At 46.1% G+C, this 21,700-nt stretch overlaps 1 protein-coding gene across 1 annotated transcript in view; it reads left to right on the top strand.

Annotated features, from left to right (window-relative positions):
- Window positions 1-21,700, top strand: part of RHBDL3 (rhomboid like 3) — a 61,797-nt gene that overhangs the window by 18,776 nt on the left and 21,321 nt on the right. The window contains exon 3 of the mRNA XM_041409568.1: window positions 18,368-18,526. Coding sequence (XP_041265502.1) covers window positions 18,368-18,526 — 159 coding nt within the window. The remainder of the gene's footprint in view (window positions 1-18,367; window positions 18,527-21,700) is intronic.

The raw sequence follows: 21,700 nt of genomic DNA on the forward strand, positions 1-21,700 counted from the left end.
CAAATAAGATCGTCATGAGTCATTTCTCAAGTCCATTAATTCAGTGGCAGCTGAAGGTATTTGGCAGCTTTGGGTACCAGTCACTCCTTGGGGCTGCAGAAGGCAGCATTGCACTGTGGACAGGTCAGTGGTGTCATGAGTCGTTTCTCAAGTCCATGAATTCAGTGGCAGCTGAATTTGGCAGCTTTGGGTACCAGTCACTCCTTGGGGCTGCAGAAGGCAGCATTGCACTGTGGACAGGTCAGTGGAACCACCAGCTCTGGTGCCACTGAGCTCTGGTGTCACTGGGCTCTGCTGCCACTGGGCTCTGCTGCCACTGAGCTCTGGTGTCACTGGGCTCTGGTGTCACTGGGCTCTGGTGTCACTGGGCTCTGCTGCCACTGAGCTCTGGTGTCACTGGGCTCTGCTGCCACTGAGCTCTGGTGCCCTGAGCTCTGGTGCCCTGAGCTCTGGCTGGTGTTGCTTGTGCTGCCTGAGCTCACAGCTCTGCACACAGCTCATGGGGCTTAAGGGGGAAGGTAAAGTGAAATGTGGAGGGCTGAAAATGACCTCAAGAAATTTCCCACCTTCCCCATCAGCCCCCCACCGCAGATTAAAGTTATCTAGAATGTTCCTTTTCCTTGGTGTAGGAGGGATTCTCACTTCAGCTTGTCTGAGACCAGGACCACAAGGTCTGGGTAGGGAAGAGTGAATGGAGAAGCTACTCGCCAGGACCTGCTTCTTCTGGTGACACCAGGTAGCAGTTTCTGAAACAATTTTCACTTTAGCTGCCTCCAAACTCTGTAGAGTTGAAAACTGGAGCAAGCAATACTGGTCAATTAAAACAGCAATATAATTTTAATTGACATAATAAGACTAAGGTATAGTATAATTACCTTTTTCATGCAATAAAATAGGACAGGAATTAATTTCATCTAAGCAGCCAGTCTGTTGTACTTCCATACTTGCTACAATGAACATTTTTCTATGCAGTGAGATTTTCTAGAAAGAAATGCTGAGAGTAGAGGGTGATGGCCATGGGCTTGCTTTCTAGCTCGCCCAAGCATGCTGATGTGTAGTCCTTTACTGATGGTTAACCAAAACGAAAAATCCTGTCTATATCTCCAGTCCAGCTCCTCCAAGTCAGTGTGATGAGCTGATGAGCAGAGCCTGCTTATATCTGTTCTCCATCTGTCCCTTCCTCCGTCATCTTCACTATCGTTAATTGTTAATGTCTGGCCTCTTAGCACAGTGCTGATGGGATCTTTCCATGGAGGATTAAGGCTGGAGTGGATTGGCAGGAGACAGTATCCTTGCTGTGGGAAGTTTGCCAGATGTGTGCAAGCTTGGTGCTGCTGCTCTTCCAGTTACTCCAGTTGATATCTGGACATGGGCAAGGTCAGTTGCAGCTCCATGACCTCTGACCAGTACATCAGGCCAGACATGGTCTGGTCTGGGTTTGGGAGAGGCCTCCTGCACCCAGCTGCTGCACAGGGTCTTTGAGGAGACTTTCTGTCTGTTTACATCAGCTGCACCATCCCTGGTCAGGTGCAAACCACTTTGTGGTCAAAGAGCTTTAATCAAGGCAGTGATAAAACTTAACAGAGTAGTGGGAGTGCTGGCAGGGGTAGTTGAGATGCCATTTCTTACAATGTCATGGTCCCCAGGTTGTTAATGTGTCTGTAAATCACACAAGTGCTTTCCTGTGGCTTTGCTTTCTGCTGCTGCCTCAGCTGCCATGATTTCATGGGACACAGATCTCAGCTTGTGGCAAAAGCATGGCCTCCTTTCCCTGTAAAGGTGCTTGGCATACATTTCCAGTGTCCTGAAACCTAGCTGAGGGCCCTGCTAAGCTCACTGAATCCAGGCTCTGAGAGATTATATTTCATTTTATTTTATCAGGTTTGCTTTCCTGTGGAGTCTGTATTTTCTCCAGTGTCGCACAGGGAGCATGGGAGTATTCCATGGCATTTCAGAAGGTTAGGAGTTTCTCCTTACCTGGTTGGTCTCCTGGTCTGCTCCTGGGAAGCCCTTGGAAACTCTTGTTGCTCTTTCCCAAAGGTGGTATCTGTCCTGCAGTAAGCCAAAGGTATCTGTTACATTGCAAGGGCAGCCTGGGCCCTGGAGGTGCAGTTGCTGCTGGCTGTCAGTAGCACAGGAGATTACTCTCTTTTTCCGTATTCAGGACACACTGGCAGAAACTTTCTGTGCTTTGAAGCCATCACACCAGGGAGGGTTTCCATGTGTGTTGATGCTTTTTACAGCTACAGCAGTTGCAAAAATGTCTTCTCCCAGTCTAGAGGGAAACCTTTGTATCTAAGTCACCTCAGACTCTAAATCATAAAGATAGCCAAGTAAAACCAGCAGAGTTTGCACCAAAGGGCTCAATTTTGTTTGCTACTTGAAGGGGATGCTGAGAGATGTTCACAGTGTTTAGAACCACTCTTGGATTTATTTATTTATTTTTGTATGGAAATCTCACTGGTTGGTATTCCCATGTCCCTTTTAAACCATTTGAGATGACATTTCTTTTGTTTCTTTCTTTATAAAATCATTTTTATCCCAGTTCATGGGAATGTACAAGTAGAAATTAAAACACTGCTTGGTATTTCCTTGCCCATCCTATCTGTTAGTCATCCCCAGCTCCTTTCAGCTCTCCCCAGCTCTCCCCCCTCCCCTCCCCAGCTTGCCTTGAAGGGCTGGGAAAGCCGGTGCTGGCACATTATGTTGCCTGTCTGATTGTTGTGGGGTTGTGTTTGTGTGGGGAAGGTCACGAGACAAAAAGACCACCAGGGAGGGGTGGGTGGGGGGTGTTCAGTCCCTTTCCATTCAGGCCTTTTGGCAATGGGTGGGAAGAGTCTTGTTTGCATGACAGGATTTCAGGGGGCCATTGCTTTCTGTTTAGATTCCTTGAACTGCTGCTGCAATGGGCCCTGGAGGGCTACAACAAAGGTAGAGCTTATATTATGAGATTCATGGGGCAAAGCTCTCAGTGCAGGAGTGACTGAGCCTGACCAGCCACGGTGCTCCTGCAGCCTGGAGACTGCCAGCAATTGCTCTGGTTGGGGTGTTTGTGCCGTGTTCATTTGTGGCTCTGGTGGGAGCTCTGACTCTTGTGGGCTGAGATCCTTAGTGGATGAATGCTCTGGAAGTGTTCTGTCTGTGGAGTGAGGGTTGCAATGCAGGGGACAGCTCCACAGACCTGCCACAGTAGCTATGCTTCCCTGAGTATTTCTGAGACTTCTAGACAGTGACTTTTATTTGCAGCATCTTTCCTTGCTATCAGGTCGACATTTTTGAGAGCATTCTTGTGTTTAAACAGCACTTACTTCCTCATCATCCCTGTGAGAAGCTGAGCTGCTGTCCCTGGGTGCAGCTCTCCCCTCACCCCACCCTTAGAAAGCAGCTCAGTCTATATTTACCACTGGTATGCACAAAGGCAAACATTGTCAGAGACTCATTGTAACTGTCCCAATTACCCTGATTTCATTTGCATAAGATTGACCAGCCTGTGGCAGTGGCACTGCCTTGGCTGTCTGATATGGGACATTGTCATCTGGGAAGCAGGAAAGAACTGGAATCCCCAGGCTGGATGTGGGATGGGGAGAGGGGGGTTGGTTTGGTCCCTAGCAGCATGGGTGCTACAGCAGCCCTTCCTGGAAGTAGGATAACTTGTCAGATTTAGGCACTGCAAGTCCCTGAGCATGTCTGATTCAGATGTAAGAGCTGCCAGCTTCCCAAAGATGCAGATTCCAGATGCCCCAAGCATGCCTGAGCATCTGGCTGTCCCATACAGGTAAATCCTTCCCCTGCCTAGTGTGTATGTGTGTATTTATCTATTTTTTTGTCAGTAGGTATTGACCCTGCTTGAATGCTTCTAGACTAAGCAGTGGCCTGCCCTGTGTCACTTCCCTCAGGCACATGTAACCTCTCCTCCTTGTGTTTGGATTTTTTCCAGAAAGATAGCTGTTCCGGCAGGCAGGCACTAAAGCAAGAGGAAAGCAGCTGGGATGGAGCAGAAGTCAGGAAGCAGGCTGAAATGGTATGATCTCTTGACCCAAAGCAATAGCTAGTGCTGGTAGGACTTGCTTGCACTGCAGCAGCTGCACAGCTCTCGCTCCTCTCACTAGATTGAGAATGAATCATATTTTCTCTCCCTTCCCCCCAATGCCACAAGTAACATGATCTCCCTGTGCCCAGGCTGGCAGATGGAAACCCAAAACTCGTCTGTTTGCAGTAATGGTTCTTCTGGGCTCAGCTGGCCTGTGAAGCTACAGTGTTCAAGCTTGTGAGCTTTGGCAGAGCAGCCTTTCTGTCCCCCAGCCCTGCCCCTGATGTGTGTGTGCCTGCACAGACCCACATCCATGTCTTCATCTCCCTGCTGCTTCCAGGAGAGACTCTTGCTCTTGGACATCTTTCCTAGTTGCTTGTGGATATCACCAAGTTTAGTGTGCTTCACGTGCTGCCTTCAAAGTCCATCCTCCAGTATTTGGCAATTTAAAATTTTTATTAGTTAGTTACTAGGTGGCAATACAGGAGTGTGTCATGGAGGTGGCTGGAGCACAGGTAGCTCATCTCAGCCACAGTAGTATTTTAAGCCTCTTGCATCCTTGGGTGAGTTACTTTGTCTCTGAAAATTACTTTGGTAATTTGTAATTTGGTAATTACTTGGGTGAATTACTTTGCCTGTTTCCCAGTTCAAAAGTGGAACTCTTTATGAAGTGATATCACTATGAATCATAAAGAGACAAATTATAATTTCAAAATGTACTATGTCCTAGAGACCTGATTGCTAACAGCCACATCCCAAGTCTCTGTCCTTATATTTTTGGATCTCTCTGAGAGGGATTGATGATCCAGCCCAGATTTCTCAGGAATTCCTTTGTTCTTTCTTTGGCAGGACATGGGATAGGGAAAGAAATCCTTATGTGTTTTCTTAGATGAGATGCTGCTTGTGCTCTGACTCCAGGACACTCACATTTTTTGCCTGAAATTACCAACATTGGTATTGTTATGTTTGCTAGGTGCAAGGAACATCAAAAAAGAAAGGGGCAGAAGAGAGTCTCAAGTTGGGGCACAGATGGGCCCCTCATGGGTCCTCTAGCAACCCTTTAAAAGCTAGTTTTTATGTTTGACTTCCCTGATGTGTTGAAAAGGCAAAGTAGGGTCAAGTCTTAAATTTAAATTTGGGTTCTTTCCCTTGTGTTTGTTTTTGCAGGGAGTGTCCTACCTTCTACTGCATTTCTATGACCTCTCATTTTAGCTTATGTGTTAGTGGGGTCTGTTTATAAGCAAGCAAAACACGTGCTCCAGACACTGAATTAGCTTTTAAATCATTGTTCCTAACAAATATGAAGTGAAATACTATGATTTAGGTACTTACACTATCTCTTTTAAGCTGAGTCACTGTGTCTTTGCTTTGCATTGGGAAAATAGCTTTGGCACATGTTCACACAGTGGTGACTGATGGACCTAGGAGGAAAACAGAGACATTGGCCACCCAAAGAGGAGAGGAGGGCATCCAGCTTTCAGCTCTGCCAGTGAGGTTCAAGTAATAAGATGTGCCCTTTTAAAATGCTTTGTTCCCCAGCTGTGCAAAGGGAGGAGGTGGATGAATGATAATACAGAGAGTTTTGTTTGAAATTCACCAAAAGGCAGAGGGAAACAGTGCTTTTTTCTTTTCAAGCAAAATATTTAATTTGATTTGAGCTGAACCATCTGGGCACTCTGAATAGGAATGTAAATGACAGTTTTCAAGGAAACATTTTGAAAATGGCAATGTCCAGTGCTTTGGCTTTTTAGAATCTGAAGGAACTTCTAAACAATCAGTATTCAAACAACCAGTATTCAAATTTAAGGCGAATTCTCATGAAAGTCTTAGCATGACTGAAATCTCAGGAAATCTCTTTGCTTGGAAAAGTTTTGTTTTGAAAAAATTTATCCTTCCTGTGTAAGTAGGAGAAAAGCCCTGAAAATAACACTGCTCATAACCATTATATTCTGCATATGAACTGCATCTTGTCCTGCCCTTGGAGCCGTGTTGCACTTGCACCTCTTGGGCTGCTGCTCGTAATTATCCTGGTGCTTTATCCTATCGGCCGTTTCCATGTCACTGGTTCAGTTTTGCTACAGCTCTCTTTCATGGGGGCAGTCTGACCTTTGGTGGCTGCTGTTTGATTTGCTCTTGGTTCATGAGAATTTGTTGGCTGGGAGTAAAGGAGGTGCCCAGTGGTGGAGGGATTATACAGGGACAGACGATGGTAGCACTGTCTGCTCGAGGCAGCTTTTCTGCTCCTGGATTAAAGTTCATGCTGTGCTACTTGTCTGTCTCTCTAAGGCCTTGTCAAGTCCATGTGGGAAGCTGTCCTGTCTGCACTATTTCACTTTGTGCTGCTCAGCTCTCCCTGCCTCATTTCTCCTCCCTCTTTCCCCCTCCATTCAGGCGGCATCTTTCAGTCTTCCCCATTCAAGCTCTGTCTTTGCTCTCTGCCCTGTGTAAAAGTTCCATGCCCTCCCTACCATTCATCACCTCTTGCTCATTCACTTCCCTGCTTTCCTTTCCCCATTCATCTGGCCTTCCCCTCACCCAGTCTGGGCTGCCCTCTCCTCCTGCCCCTTCCATAGTCCTCCTTTTGTGTCTTTGCACTCCCTTCTCTGTGGCCATCCAAAGCTCAGCAGTCTGCAGTGTGCTCTGTGAGGATGCTCTTCTAGAAGTTGGCCCCAGCTGATGAGCAAATTAATCCTCAGTGGAAGCCTGGTAGGACTGTTTGGGTGGATTTGTCTCTCTAGTTACCCTGCAGGTGAGAAGATTTCTTTTCCCTCCACTTCCTGGAGATGCGTCATGATGCATGAACAGGAAGAGTATTACAATTTCCTAACCTTCCTGTTCAGTCTGGTCTTTCTGTCTCTCCCTCCTGGTTTGTTTCCCCTTTGTTTGCAGCAATTGCAGCTCTCAGGTGACTCCTTGGGAGGTTGTTGGATTTCCTCATTCCTGAGGAGTGTAACATGAATTTTCTTAATTATGCTGGCTCTGTAATTATGGTTGTTGTCTGTGTCTTCTCTGCTTTCTTCTTTTAAATCATCTGCTTGGAAGCTGTTTCAGTTTCATCAAGGCATCTCTGCTCTCCAATATGTGTTTTAAATGTTCCCCAGGAAACAGAGCTTATGAATTGTATTAGCCAGGCCTTGTTGTTTCTGGGTCTCAATGCAGCCGTGACCCTGTGCTTGTGATGCAGACACAGGAAATATGGACCACAGCCTCTGTCAAAGATTTCCCAGCTTGCTGAGCACCTGGTCCCCTGCAGCTCCCACAGTGCCAGCAGTGTGCAGACATCACCCCATGGTATTGAAGGAGCAGATCTCTGCTGCAGTGTGGCCTGAAAACAAAGTGGGAGGTCTGCTGGCCTGTGGGTGCCCATGGGGGGCTTCAGCTTTGAATGGTTAAACTGCATTCAAGCCAGTCTGGTCAAATAAAAGGGGAACATTAGAGCTTGGGAAGAGTGGACAGGCCTGGAGGAAGCAGGTGCTCTGAAAGCTTGTGTGCTCCCTGTGCCTGTGGGAAATCTGATCAGCTCAGTAAAGCAGACTGAAATGAGGTGGACACAGGCAAGGAGAGGGGCTCTGTGAGTGTCTGCAGGCTCGACTGACAGGATGAGCTCTCTGTTGTGTGGGAGGCTGTCTCATGAGGCTAAAAGGAGCCCCTGACACAGCCTGGCAGGGCCAGGCTCTGGGAGGACTTGTCAATTCTCTGAGAAGGACCCTTTCCCCTGATAACTGTCTCAAAGTGGGATTTCAAGCCCTGCTGTGGTTTGTTGTCAGGCTGGTGAGTGTGTAAAAGAGATTCCCAGTGCATTGTGCTTGTGCCCCACAGGGACATTGAACCTGGCAGGGCACATCTACCCCAGGCCAGCCCTGCATCTTGTCACCTGCAGGCAGGAGTCTCTGCCCCAGCAAGGCTTGGACTGGGAACCCAGCACAAACAGCACTTCTTCCTATGAAGTTAGTTGCATTCCTGTTGTGGAGTTTATTTAGTTTATGATTTGCTTTAAAATGTCAGACACATTTTCCTTCTGTTTGAAAACTTGTGGCAGAGAGAACTCTGGAAACACTGTCCCTTGTATCCAGTAAGAGCACATAGGAATCCAAAATGCAGCTTGATTTTTTGATTTGCGGTTTTGCAACTTTGGCACTTGGACAAATCTCTTCTACCGTTAAACCAAAGCACATTTGACATAGCAGACACTGCTAAAGTGCAAACACTGCAGAAATTACTATTGCAGGTCAATGCAGGGAACCTGCAGTCTGGTGTCATCCAGGAATTATTTGGATAGCTCACCTAAGAAACAATTCAAACCACCACAACTTCCAGCAGTCTGGCTCCTTCCTGCAGCTGTGGACTCCTGTGATCACCCTGGGAAGATGCAAGTCAGGATTTCTTGCTCTCAAGCATTTAAATGGTAGAAGGTAGAGAATAATTAATGCCCCCAGCTCCAGGCTGCATTTGGAACCAGCCTGTCTGCAGTACCTTTGAGATGGTTATGTCATTGCAGTCTAACGCCAGTGCCTACAAGACATTTCAAGGAATCATGTGATACCTCTGTCTCTTCTTCCCAAGGCTGACTTAAACTTCTGCTCCAGTTTCACTTGGAAATCCGAGTTTCTTTGGTAGCTTCTAGTCCCCATGAGTGAGCAAAGCCAGTTGTAAGACCAGTAAGAGTTAAATACCTTTCCCAGTCTGTTCAGCAGGAGTTTTGCTCTATTGTTCTTGCTCTCACCAGAAGAATGGTTTGAATTCCAGTACAGGTGGGTCATTTTGGCTACATGTGTGCTATGGCACTTGTTAGCTGGAGCTTTAAATTCATCTGTTTAGCTTGAGCTTTTCTGAACCCTGCTAGTTTGCTGTCAGGTCAGAAGAGAACTGTTGTTATCTAGTCTCTCCTAATGTAGGTAAGAAGGTTTTCTGAGTGATCTTTTGCTTAACCTCAACCATACCTCATCTCCTAGGAGAACTTGCAATTTAATTGTAAAACTTCTGGTGAAGTTAGTGAGATGTTTCTTTTGGTAATAGTAACAATAATCAACTTAGGCTGATCTAAGGCTGTCCAGTTTGACTTCTAGCCCCTAGATGTGACTATACCTTTGTCTTGGTGGAGCCTCTGGTACTGCCAAATATCTGTTCCTCCGGACAGTGATCAAGTCATTGCTTAACCTTCCTTTTCATAAGGTAATGAATTGAGCCTGTCAGTGCAGCCAGTCAGACTGTACCAGTAAGAAGTGCCAAAGAGGTAATGTCACCTCATTTACAAACTTGCAGGTCACATTTCCTTTTTTGCAGGCAGTGTTACCTTGAGAGCACTCACTATAACAAGCAAGGGTTTTTTCCCCTGCTGGGAATGGCTGCTGCTGAAGATGGCATTCCCCACCCTGTACACTGGCTGGCATTCTTGGCTCCTGTCCAGATGATTTTCTGTTTATTTTTAGTATAATATATATTGTTTGCAAGTACCCAGATTTACTAAAAGACCTTGCTCACACTTAGTAAGTTGCTGCTTTAACTCCTCTGTGAGCATGATACAGACTTTTCCTTAGTTTGCTCTAAAGTCACTAATGAGAATTCTGTAGGAGGAAGAGTGAATTCTCAAGGGACCCCATTAGTGGCATTGCCATGTGATGGTGGCTCTCTGGCTTAGATTTATTTTTGAGACCTGTCAAATAGCCAGATTTGAGCATGTTGGATGTGTGACACCCTGAGTTTGTGTCACAGTAAATCCTCAGACTCAGGGTTGCCTGGTGATGTCAGATGCCCTGCAGAAATCAGTCATACCAGCGACCTTGGCTTATGGTCTGTGCCCAGTTTGTGTTCACATCCAGATAATATCAGCTGGACATGATCTGTTTTCTATGGCCTATTCTGACTGATATTCTGACCAGTCCTTCTCCAAGTGTGTGTTACTCAATATCAGTCATCTGTTCCTTTGCTGTGGGTTGGTGTTAGACATCAAGACCTGCTGTATCCCATTAAATTCTTGCCGGGCATTGCGTGCCTGTCACTGTGAGTGCACAGGAGTTTTGGAGCCATGGTTGGAAGGGCTGTACTGCTGATTCAAAACAGGAAGAAAGGGAGCAAGCAGATCTTGATGTTCTTCCAGTGTTCCCAGACTTGCAGAAAATCAGTATTTGTAATGACTTTTTAAAACCTTTTGGATGAAAGTTACCTTGACCTGCTGATTCAAAACTAACTTTAGCAGCTGCTGTGTAACATTCTTCAGAGTTCCTGCTGGGACAGAAACTGCATCATCATCATGTGATAGAGATAATTCATTGGGCTTTTATCCACAGACAAAACAGAAATATTTCAACTCCCCTGACTCTTTCACACTGATATCACCTATGCAACTTTTTCCAGATAATATCAGACCAAAAACCTGTTTTGAATGAGAAGACTCATCTGTACTAGCATCAATACAGCTGTAACAAGAGACATTATCCATAGCAGTGAATTTTACAGAAATCTTATGCATGATTAGTTGACCCATGGGTAAGCAGGGATCTGACTGCAGAACTTGGCATGAAATACAGCCCCCCCTGAACAGCTCTTCTCACTGTTGTGTGTCAGTTTCTGGTTTGCTTTGGATTTTATTATTATTTCCTTTGTAGCAGTAGTGATTAGAGCCTGTCTGTCTCCTAGTTGTGAGATTGACTTGGCATGCTTATGTCTTCTGGTGAGTTATGTAATGCAAATCAATGCAGCATCTCACCCAGAGTGTGTTGCATTTTGGATCTGAATGAAGTAACTTACATATTATGTCCCCTCATGATGTAGAAGCCCTGAGAGATGTAATTAATATTAATAGAGAATTTTGAGATTTTCCAGTCAGATATGTCTAAAACTGCCTAAACAATAATTATGTGGTGGTGAATGAGAATATCACATGTCTTATGATACTATGGGTATTGCTGTTTTCAGCTTTTGATATTTAATGCCTTACACCATCCAGATGAAAGGCGGAGTTTATTTTATCTAGACTGCAGAACTCATTGCTTCAGGAGATTGTGGAGGCCTAAAAACTGGAGGAATTCAAAAGGGAGAGCAAGAGATTGGGCATTTGTACATTAAGAATGTTGGGGCCAGTGCTGACAAGCAGTTCTGCAAAGTTATAAACCCCTGCCTCAGGATTTAAGAAAATATTTAAACTGTTCATGTGAGTTTGGTCACACCAGTCCTTAGGTGGTCTCTTGTTGACTTCATCTTGTCCACAACCTCAGGAATGAGAGACAGCACCAGAGCTTGGGCTGGTGCTGTTGGATACGTGACTCACCTGTCTGGGTCACAGCCTGCCCAGCCTGTTACTGTAGCTGAGACAAATGCCCATGTAGCAATGTGCAGCATGGTCAGCGCTGGATCGAGACTAAAGGTAATATTTTCACCTGAAAAACCCCACCTGCGATTTTTTGGAGTGCCTCAGCTTCTTTCCAGTAGTCTTAATGCACTGCCATAAATAATAAAACAGGAAGATGCAGAGCTGGAGAAGGTTCAGTCTATAAACCTGTCTCTTTGCATTAAGCCTTGTGGTGTAATGGAGGGCATCTCCTGTCACCCATACTGTCTCGTTAATCATGTAATTATCTCCCTCACTTTAAGTGCTGCATCTCCTTCCCTGTCAGTGATGCTGGTAATGGAGCTTTTATTTACCCTGGCTTCTTTCTGGGGAGCGGTTCTGGTTTCAAAGCCAGCACAGTGGTGTATTTTGAATAATTTAGTTTTGGGTGGCTTGAACACTGTCTGTAATTCCCCAGCCGAGACTAGAGGCTTGTTTCTGGAAGTATTCTGCCAGAAGGCTGATTTGGAGAGGCAGAGGGATCGCTCAGAGTGGTGGGGTGGCCAAGGACTGAAAGCCCACTCACTGGGTCCTGTGAGTGCCTCTCAGCTCTGTCCTCTCTAAGCGTCTTAGCAAGGACTTGCAGCAAGAAAAGCACAGGCAAGGGGATGGATAAGGAAGAGAATTGTGTTAAAAATGAGCATGGAGACATAACATGAATTTGGGTACGTGGCTGAGCATGAGAGGCTTCCCCTGCAAGCTGTGGGTCAGAAATTACCGTGGTCTCCAAGTGTAGGATTTGCTTGGCCTATGGTGGTTATGGACCAGGGTGTGACCTCTGCAGAGTCAAGAAGTTCAGTGTGGTATCCAGCTGTCACTGGCTTTGGAAAGTTTGATAGGTTTCTGCATCTGAAACCTCCCCAGGCAGCCATCTCTGTTCACAGTGTTCCTGTGGTGCTTGGCCTGGTGGCTTGGCAATTGCCCTTTGCCATTGCAGCCATCATCCAGCCACGCTCTGAGTTCTGCACAGCCCTCACTATCCTGGATCACATGAACACAGGTGTGGTGCCTGTGCCCTGTAGATGGGGAGGTCACAATACCACACAAGTCTGTGGGCTCACTCCAGCAATCTTGGCAATGCCAAAAATCAAATTTGGCTCCAAACCCTCTTTCCAATCTGCCTCAGAACTGAGTAGTGGCACACTCTGAATCTTTGATTCTCTCATGCTTTTGAATCTGTGCTTCCACTGTCTGTTTAGATAAAGTGCTTCTGCAGAAGGTAAAAACAGATGGTAGTAATGTAGGTCCCTTCCTTGTCTTTATGCCTAAGACAGTAGGAGAAATAAATTAGAACAGAAATGCCTCTGTAGACTGGCCAACTAGCTCATGAACCTGGTCTTTCAGGCTATTCTGCTCTTCAGGGAAAAGAGAATCTTATACCAGCCCCCTCTATCTCCACTTTGCCATGTGCTACATGGAGAGACACCCAGATCCAGATCCTAGCTGAGAGCTGAGCTGGGCAGCTCTGTGCCCTCAGTGCATCTTTCCTGAGGAGCAGGTGTGTCTGGGAGCACTGCTTGGTGAGGGACTATCCTCTGTGCCTAAAAGCAATCTGGCTTTTGAGAGCTGAGGGATGTTTCCAGCCCTTGGGTTCACCTCAGGTCAAAGCAATCTAACATGCCCTAAAAGTACGGCTGGACAGCCCTTAATCACTTTATATTGTCTGGGCAGTGGTGAGTAAATTCATTATTTACAGGGGAGGCGAGTGTGCGTCACTGGAGCCAGCACTAATGTTTTACCATGTGTGCTCAGGCAACTCAGATGAGCTGACTCGAATGGTGGGAAGCTGGATTTCAGGGTGGAGGGATATGCATTTACCTCTGACTGGCCTTCCTCTCTGTTGGATCAGGATTTCTCACATGCACTTCTCTCCTTTGGAAGAGAGAAGAGGATCATTAAGCATCCCTAGACTGCAGAGGCTGTGCCACTTAACTTCTGAGTTCTATCCAGCAAAGCTCAGAGTGGTTTCTGAAATCCTTGGAGATGAAAAGATGTTGCATGCAATTGACACTCCCTTTCCAGTGGAAAAGGGCCAACATATAAATAAGAAACAGGCCAACTATTGAGAGCTCCTTTCTGATGGGGAAATTAATCAGGAGTTGTCATTCTATGTAATATTATATGTAATAGGGAGGAGAAGCTGAAGCAATTTCTTTGCAGGATCTCCTAGTCTGGAGCAGAGCTGGGGTCAGTGCCAGGAAGCCTGATACTGCCAGGCCGGTCTCTCCCGAAAGTGAAGACACCACCGGACCTTAGAATGATTCAGGTTTTAGGGACCTGGTCCAGCTCAAGGCCAATTTCCAAATTAGATGGAGTTGCTTGGAGCCTTGCCCACTGAAAAGGCAACTGTGGCTTTGGTGATGTCGAGACAAAGCCTTTCAATGGGGAAACTACGGGTGGTAGCAAACTCTGTTCCTGCAATCCTAAAGCCAGCCAAGGATCCTGCTGTTGTGCCCAGCTCAGCTGTTGACTCTCCAGCTGCCCCAGTGCCCCTGAGGGCTGTTTGCCGTGGGGAGAGGAGCAGCTGGCTGCACTCTGAAATGTCTGAGTTTCCCCAAGATACTCATTGTCTGTCTGCAGCACCAGCCTCCACCCTACTTGCTCACTCAGCCGTGGCTGATGTGTCTGTAATTAAAGAAGAGGAACAATTTGAGATTTCATTTTCTTTCCTCAACTGAATTTCCTATTTTCATCACATTTTGTGAGGCCCCCTCACCTTACTTTTTGTCTTGTAGTTTTGCTGGGGGACCTTTAGTTTGTGGTGTGTCTCCTTTAATATAAGGAAGAAACAGGAGAAAACCAGATTGTTTTGCGCCAGGGAATTAAGATCCTGGGTCAGATGGCTGCTACGGTCATTAACATATTTACATTTTTGCTTAAGAGCCGCGTTGAGGATCAAGGGAGTTAAGGGTGATTGTCATTGAAATGCGGATGAAACCTTGCATGAAATTGCCGTTAGTGTCCTATTGTCTGGGGGCAGGGGGAGCAAACGGCTTCCTCATCCCTGATCACTTGGCTGCCCGAGACCGTGGGCAGGCAGAAGGAACTGCGCTGAGGGAAGGCTCCGTGGTGCCTGTGCTGTGGGAGCTTTGCTCCCCGTGGGGCTGGAGCCGGGCTGAGCACGGCCCTGCTGCTGCCTCCAGGCACTCTCTGTCCTCGGGTGAGACCCTGATGCTCGGCTGGGCTTGTGGGACAATTGGCCCCGAAGGAGATCCTCATGGATAAATGCATGAAGCGGCTAGCAAAGGTCAGTTGCCTCTTTTATAATTGATGGAGCTGAGTGTTTTGAGTCTGCTGTCACACGTTTTTGCACTGGTGCAGCATCACCTGGACTGCTGTGTGTAGTTTTGGGCACCATATTATGAAAAAGACATGAAGCTGTTAGACAGTGGCAGTGTCCAAAGGGGGCCACGATGCAGGGTCTTGAGGGGAAGCTGTGTGAGGAGTGGCTGAGGTCACTTGGTTTGTTTGGCCTGGGGAAGAGGAGACTAAGGAGGGACTCACTGTGGTTTTCAACATCCTCATGAGGGGCAGGTTCTGATGTCTTTGCTCTTGTGACCAGTGACAGGACTCAAGGAAACAGCTAGAGCTGTGTCAGGGAGAGGTCTAGGTTGAGTATCCAAGGGTGGCTGTGTGCTGGAACAGGCTCCCCAGGGCTGTGGTCATAGTACCGAGCCTGTCTGAGTTCGAGAAACGTTTGGACAACCTTCCTGGGAACATGATGGGATTCTTGGGCTGTCCTGCATAGATCTAGGAGCTGGATGGAGCATGGAGGACTCGATGATCCTAATGGGTCCATTCTAACTCGGCACATTCTGTGATTCTACGATTTGCCATGTGTAGAGACATAGGATATGCAGGATCTGCTCAACCCCTTGATTTCTGTGGATAGCTGTGATATCAGAAACAGGATTTGAAGCAGTTTGAAGTACTGGTATGGATTTTGAATGGTGACAGATGAAATTTTTATATGCTTTTTATAGAGAAATATTGTACAATTGTACAATTAAAAATTGTTTCAACATAAATAAAAGGACTTCCTTATAGCTGGGGTCGACAGTAAAGCATTCTGCTCCAGGTTGCGGAGTCTGTGCTTTGGCCCTGCTATGAGATATTTGAGTTCAGATGACAGTTGTTCATTGTTCATCTCTTACTCTCACATTGTTCAGATCCATTGTTTTACTTCACACTTATTTCTAATTATTATCATTAACATGATGCCAAAAAAGAATTATATATAATTACATGGAAGAGGAGAAGAGACTCGATAGCCAAATTACACTACAGAAAACTTACACTACCTTCTGCCACTGTTTTGGTTTTTGTGGAGCAAACAGCAAGACTTCAGTGAGCTGAAGGAGGAATGCTGGTGCCTATTAGTGTGAGAAAGAAGCAGATTCACTTGTAGCACCAGACAGCTACAGCTTCAGCTGTGCCTTTGGAAGCCAGCAGCCAGTAACAGCAACATCCTGAGTGACAGGATGTATCAGCTCCAGCACTAGTGAGTCTGAAGTCATTAGGGTGTCCTTGTGGGCTGGGTTGAAGCTCTGAAGCCATTGTGTAATTTCTGTTCTTGGTTACAAAATGCTTCTTTTTGGAAGGCTTGAAAGCAGAACAAAATCTGGGAAAAGTGGTTTGTGATCTCAGCAGCTCTTTTGTTCTCTGGAGGCCTGTGTGCTTCAGCTCTGTATCTCATCTGCCCTTTGAAGGAATAGCCATGTTCCCTGGGTCTGCAGCCCTTGGTCTTCCTACAAAGTCAGCGACCACACAGCATGGGGAGAGTCCCACACTTTGGGTGCTGACCCTGGCCCTCAAAGTAGAGAGGTATTTAAACCTTCAAGGAGCAAATGGTTATATCCTAGACAAGCTAGGTTCTGACATTTTAAATATCAATATACAGTTAAAGTGGTGCAGTTAAGTAAGATGTTGGTTAAGTCAAATGTTTTTGAGAAACAGGGATGAACAGAGCAGTATCTATGGGCTTGCAGGTCTTAGATCCATTCACTGAATGACTCATCTCACAGCTCCTACAAATTCCCCTTGAGAAAGGTCATCCCAGGTATTGTGCTAATAATACTTTATTTCCTGGGTATGTGTGTCTGGGATTGGGCTCCACAAACAGGCTGGCCTGAGAGTCGCAGCAAGAGCCAAAACTCTTCAGAGCTGAGCCTGAGTGCAGAAGCCCTGACTTTTGGGGTTGGTTTTAGAGTTTGATCTGTTAACTCAAAGCATCAGAGTGGGCCAGAGTAGGGGAGCTAAACTTCTCCAGGGATTAATATTAAGCCTTTGTTTAACAGTAAACAGCTGATGAAATCCACCTTTGGCTCTGGGTGCCATCTGTCAGGGAGGTACATCCAGGCCACCTCACAAGGGCAGGACAACCTTTGGCAGAGAACAGGAGAGAGTGCCCAGCTCTGACTGTCCGCAGGTCACTCGGTTTATCTTGTTTTGTGTAATCCCCAGCAGTTTCTTCACAGAGGTGCTGCTGCTTTGACCAAAGGTAGATAGTCCTACTTCAGCAAGGAGCTGTGACCTCCCCTGCTCAGGATAGACAGCTCCTCCTCAGCCAAGCAGCTGGGGAGAGCAGAGCAGCGGGACAAAGGTGTTCAGGCCAGAAGGAGATGGAGTCAGATCCTCACACATGGGCACTACAGCCTCTAAACCAGCAGCCCATGCCTGAGGCTGGTTTGTTTTATAGCTGTTCTGCTCAATGCAGAGCCGTGCCAGCCCTGCTGCTGGCAGGCTGCATCCTCTGCCACATCCTCCTTCCTATCCCATCCCTTGCCAAGGCACTTCACTTCACTGTGACTGATCGAAGGCCCAGCTCCTGTTCAACTTTCATCCTCCATTAGGAAAGAGTAAGGATTGATAGGACCTTTTTGGCTCTGCCAAGGCCTATTATGTCCCAAATGTTTCCATGAAAAGACTCCCTTCTGACCACCCTGCCCCCTGACAGCCGTTCAATCCAGCCAACAAGCTTGATATCATTATCTACAAAAGGAGGCCAGCGAGCACCAGGGTCCTCACAGCCAAGTTTGGGAAATCAAAGGCAAAATCTCCCAGCAACAGAGAACTGGTAGAGATCAAACTGCACCAGGGCTAGTGCAGACTGGTCTGGCAGCTTGCAGCCACTACTTTTCCAAGCAAATCAGAAAGGTGCTCGGCGTGGTGCCAGCACTGGCTTTGTCAGGGCTGAGGCTATGCCCTGTGAGTTGGCAGCCCCTCACAGAGTGCCCTAGAGGCCACTGGAACAGTCATTAGTTTGGACAGCCTTGTAAAGGTGTCTCTTTTCATCAGTGGCATTTCTAGATTAGCCACTTAGGCTCAGGGAAAACAGCAAAGTTTTTAGTCAGAGTGGGATTCACTCCAGGTCTCACCTGGGATTTTCCTTCTAATGACTGGTTTGCATTCTCAAAATGGCATGTGGCTGCTTTGTCACTTTTAGTTTGACATGGTGTTCATCTGCTTTGCTTCCTGTCCAAAGATTTTATTTGCCAACTTAAAATAGCTCTTCAGCAGTGAAAGCACTTGCCATAGTGAAGGCATCTGTAGAGATGATCTGGAAAGGTGACTGTCAGAAACACTGAGCATGGAAGGGGCTTGAGGAGGGGTGGCATATTCCTGTGGTGCAATTGTGTTAGGAAATAGAGGAGTTCCTCCTTTTCAGTGCATTATCTCACAAACCACATTTCTGGATTGCTTGATGTTCCAGATAGAAAGAGACATAAAAAATACACAAGCGAAATAATGATGCAGAGGGCGGGAAGGCGAAGGGAGCTGATGTAGCTGGAGCTTGGGTGGAGATGGAATGGTGGTGTGGGTGATGGTGCCTGGACTCACCCCTCTCTGCAGCAGGGTGCTTTCCAGTCCCTGGGTGATTGCAGGGCAGTGTCACCAAAGCCTAGAGCAGCCCCTGTGTCCCTGTGGGTCTGCAGTGGTGATGAATGCATAGGACAGAGTTGTGTGTAACTTGGGGTTGTTAATTGTGGCACTCTCCCCTCCTATCGCAGTTTGATCCTGACAACACTGGCTACATCAGCACTGAGAAGTTCCGCTCCCTTCTCCAGAGGCACGGCTCGGAGCTGGACCCCCACAAGCTGGAGGTCCTGCTAGCCCTGGCAGACAGCAACTCTGAGGGCAGGATCTGCTACCAGGACTTCGTCAACCTGGTGAGTGCTCTGGCTGGCAGGGCTGTCAGACCTTGGCTCTGCTTAAAACATGGGTTGTTGAAGGACAGTGTCTCTTTCCCTCCCTTTATTAACACCAGTGTTTGCTGCATCATATTCTGCATGGACTTGCTTCAGCTAGAGTCAAATTGCTTCTGATTTTTCCAGGGAAACAAATTTGCATGGGAAGGAATTGTGGGAACTGTAGTAATATCATGAAGTAATGGCTGCTGCTACTTTGGAAGTTTTTGCTCTCAGTATCAGTTGCTAGCTGCTATAATGAGCCATTTGTTTGCAAGCAGAGGTCTGTCAGTCTGGATGTCTCCTGTTTTATCTAGAGATTTCACCACTTCCAGACAAAAATATATAGATAACGTTGTGTTGACATGCTAGGTGGAGTCATATTGCACTGCTGTAGGCATCAACAGCAACAAGGATAAAATGTTTCTAGGTCACGTTCATTTTATCCCAGGTGAGGTGTCTCAGAGTGCATGAGTCATGATCTGGATGCCTCTCTATCTCTACTGAGTCAATTAGTGAAGGGATTGCTCTGTTTCTTGTCAAGGCAGTTTGTTGAGTCAACACAATTGTAGACTTGTGTTGTCAGGTGCCCAGGATGGCTTAGAAATGTTGTTTGCAAGATATCTTGGACATTGGCCATTCAGAGGTTTTGCCTTGTTCTTACTCTGTCATTGAACACCTGAATCCCAGATTTAGTGCAATATTAATATAAGCCTGCATGACAAAGTCAAAGAGGAATGGAAGTTGGTGATGTGTTGTCAGGTGCCCAGATGGCTTAGAAATGTTGTTTGTAAGTTATCTTGGACATTGGCCATTCAGAGGTTTTGCCTTGTTCTTACTCTGTCATTGAACACCTGAATCCCAGATTTAGTGCAATATTAATATAAGCCTGCATGACAAAGTCAAAGAGGAATGGAAGTTGGTGACATCTCTGAGGTTTCTGTGGAAAGCTGGATGTGTCCTTGTTGCTGAGTACAGTAATTTGTATCTCTGTGTGTTCTGCAGACAATGTGGGGATTTGATCCCTTCATTTGTCATGGTCACTCATGCACGTGTCCTTGGTTTAGAAAGAGTCTTGCATATGTCCTGTTTTCACATTAATCAGAAAAGTATGATAACATGGCCCAGCTGTCAAGGACCCAGGTCATGACCTCCATCAGGCTGTGGGCAGTGTCAAGGTGAAGTTACTTTGTTGGAATGACAGACCTGCTGTATCTAACCAGGCAGTCTTGTAAGCCCCGTGTCTAGGTACATAGTAGAATAAATGCAGCAACTCTTAAACAGATTACACAATGTGAGGTTTTCCTCAGCTCCAGCATAACAAACAGTGTGGTCCTCAGTGCTCAGCAGAGTATTTATAGTAACAGCTGCTTGTTCCACAGTTGGGGATATTCAAAGTACTGTGCAAGCGTTCACTAATTGGGCTGCACAACCCTTAGGTAGCAGGAAGAGGCATAATCGAATTTCTTTTACAGAAATGATGGCCTAGGGCCAGCCAACACATTGGCAACAGGCTCAGGAATAGAACTGGGCTTTTTCTCTCTCCTCGCTCCACAGGGCTCAGGAGCAGCACACACTAATGAGAGGTAGGTGGGAGCTGAAATGCTTGGACATTCTCCTCCTTCGGGAATAGAGGCTGTGCCAGCTCACACCCAGGTGATGTGGTTTCTGCAAAACAGCAAATTTCCTTCACTACTATTGAATGACTTCTATAAAGAAGCCATTGATTTTCCTGTCACCAGCTCCTCTCTCCTTGTCTGCATTTTTTGCACTTTCTAATCAATAGGCAACGCAAATGCCAAAACATTAAACTACTTACAAATGACATCTCTCTTCTCACTTATCCTCTAGTTTCTATTGATTTCCAACATCCAAACTTTTTTTAGGGCTCCTTCTCTTTTCTCTGCCTTCTGAACTTTCTTTTGAACTTCCTGATGGAACGAAGCAGCACAGTTTATACAGAATCACTGTGAAATTAGGGATTTCCTTCACCTCCTAGCTGTCAGTCCTCGGTGTGGTGGTGTTTAGGTGCATGTTTGTGCATGATGATCATTAGCCCTTTCTGCTTTACGCTCAGGTTAATTTGTCTGTTTCAGTAGCTTAGCAAGAACTGACCTGCTGCCAAAAATGATGGTGCTGCATGTGGGGATGGAAAGGCTGACGTTTCACTAAATCAGAGGCTTCAGAAGCAAGGCTTTCTTTATGTATGGCTTTCCCTTTCTCCAGCATTATTATGAGCACCAAGAACTCTGCCTGCTCTCTCAGGCACTGTGATCCCCAGCTAAAGGACTGCTATTGAGCAAAGCTGTGTTATCCGCTGATGTTCAGAATGTTTTGTGAACTGCCAGATACATCAAAAATGTAATTATAGGACTTCTCACCTTAATAACCTTAATACATCCATGCATATGCCTGCTCTCAGCAAAGCAACTTAAATTTATGAAGTTGAAAGTGTTAAATTATGAGACTAGACCCCAGAAAGCACTCAGGAAATAAATTGAGAAATTAATAAATTTAAGGAAGATGAAAACTCCTGGTGTGATCTGCAAACAGAAAAGGCTCAAAAAGATCAGGTAGACAACTCATTGGAAATTACTTCTCCTCCATGTGTATGAAATTCAGCTCGTGTAGTTGTAAAACACAATGCTGCAATCATATCCATTTCTGTTTCTGCACTATAGGCAACTCATTGGAAATTACTTTTCCTCCGTGTGTATGAAATTCAGCTCGTAAAACACAATGCTGCAATCATATCCATTTCTGTTTCTGCACTGTGATTTGTAGTCATGGCAGAAAGTTTCAGATGGGATTTCTTATGTTGTGTCTGAGACAGTGCAGAGTAACAAAAGTATTTCCTGTACAAGTGGAGACATCTTGTGCATCTCTGCTCTCTGGCTGCTTTGCAGCATTGTGAAAAGAGATGCACAGAGAAAATTCTGGCTATGAACAGCATGGGCCACAGGAGGAGATAATGAACCAAGGTGTTTAACTAACTTTGCAACTTTTAGAGAAGAGACAAGCCAGGAGTTAATTATTACTTGAATGCTATTTGCTGGGGTTCTTGCTGTACAGCAGTTGCTGTTGGCAGTCCTGGATTACTTCTGATAATATTCTGTGAACTGTAGTAGAGCTTGCAGTAAGTAGTAAGCTCTAAGA

Source organism: Onychostruthus taczanowskii, unplaced genomic scaffold (assembly GCF_017590055.1).
Source record: "Onychostruthus taczanowskii isolate IOZ18803 unplaced genomic scaffold, ASM1759005v1 scaffold30, whole genome shotgun sequence".
NCBI lineage: Eukaryota > Metazoa > Chordata > Aves > Passeriformes > Passeridae > Onychostruthus > Onychostruthus taczanowskii.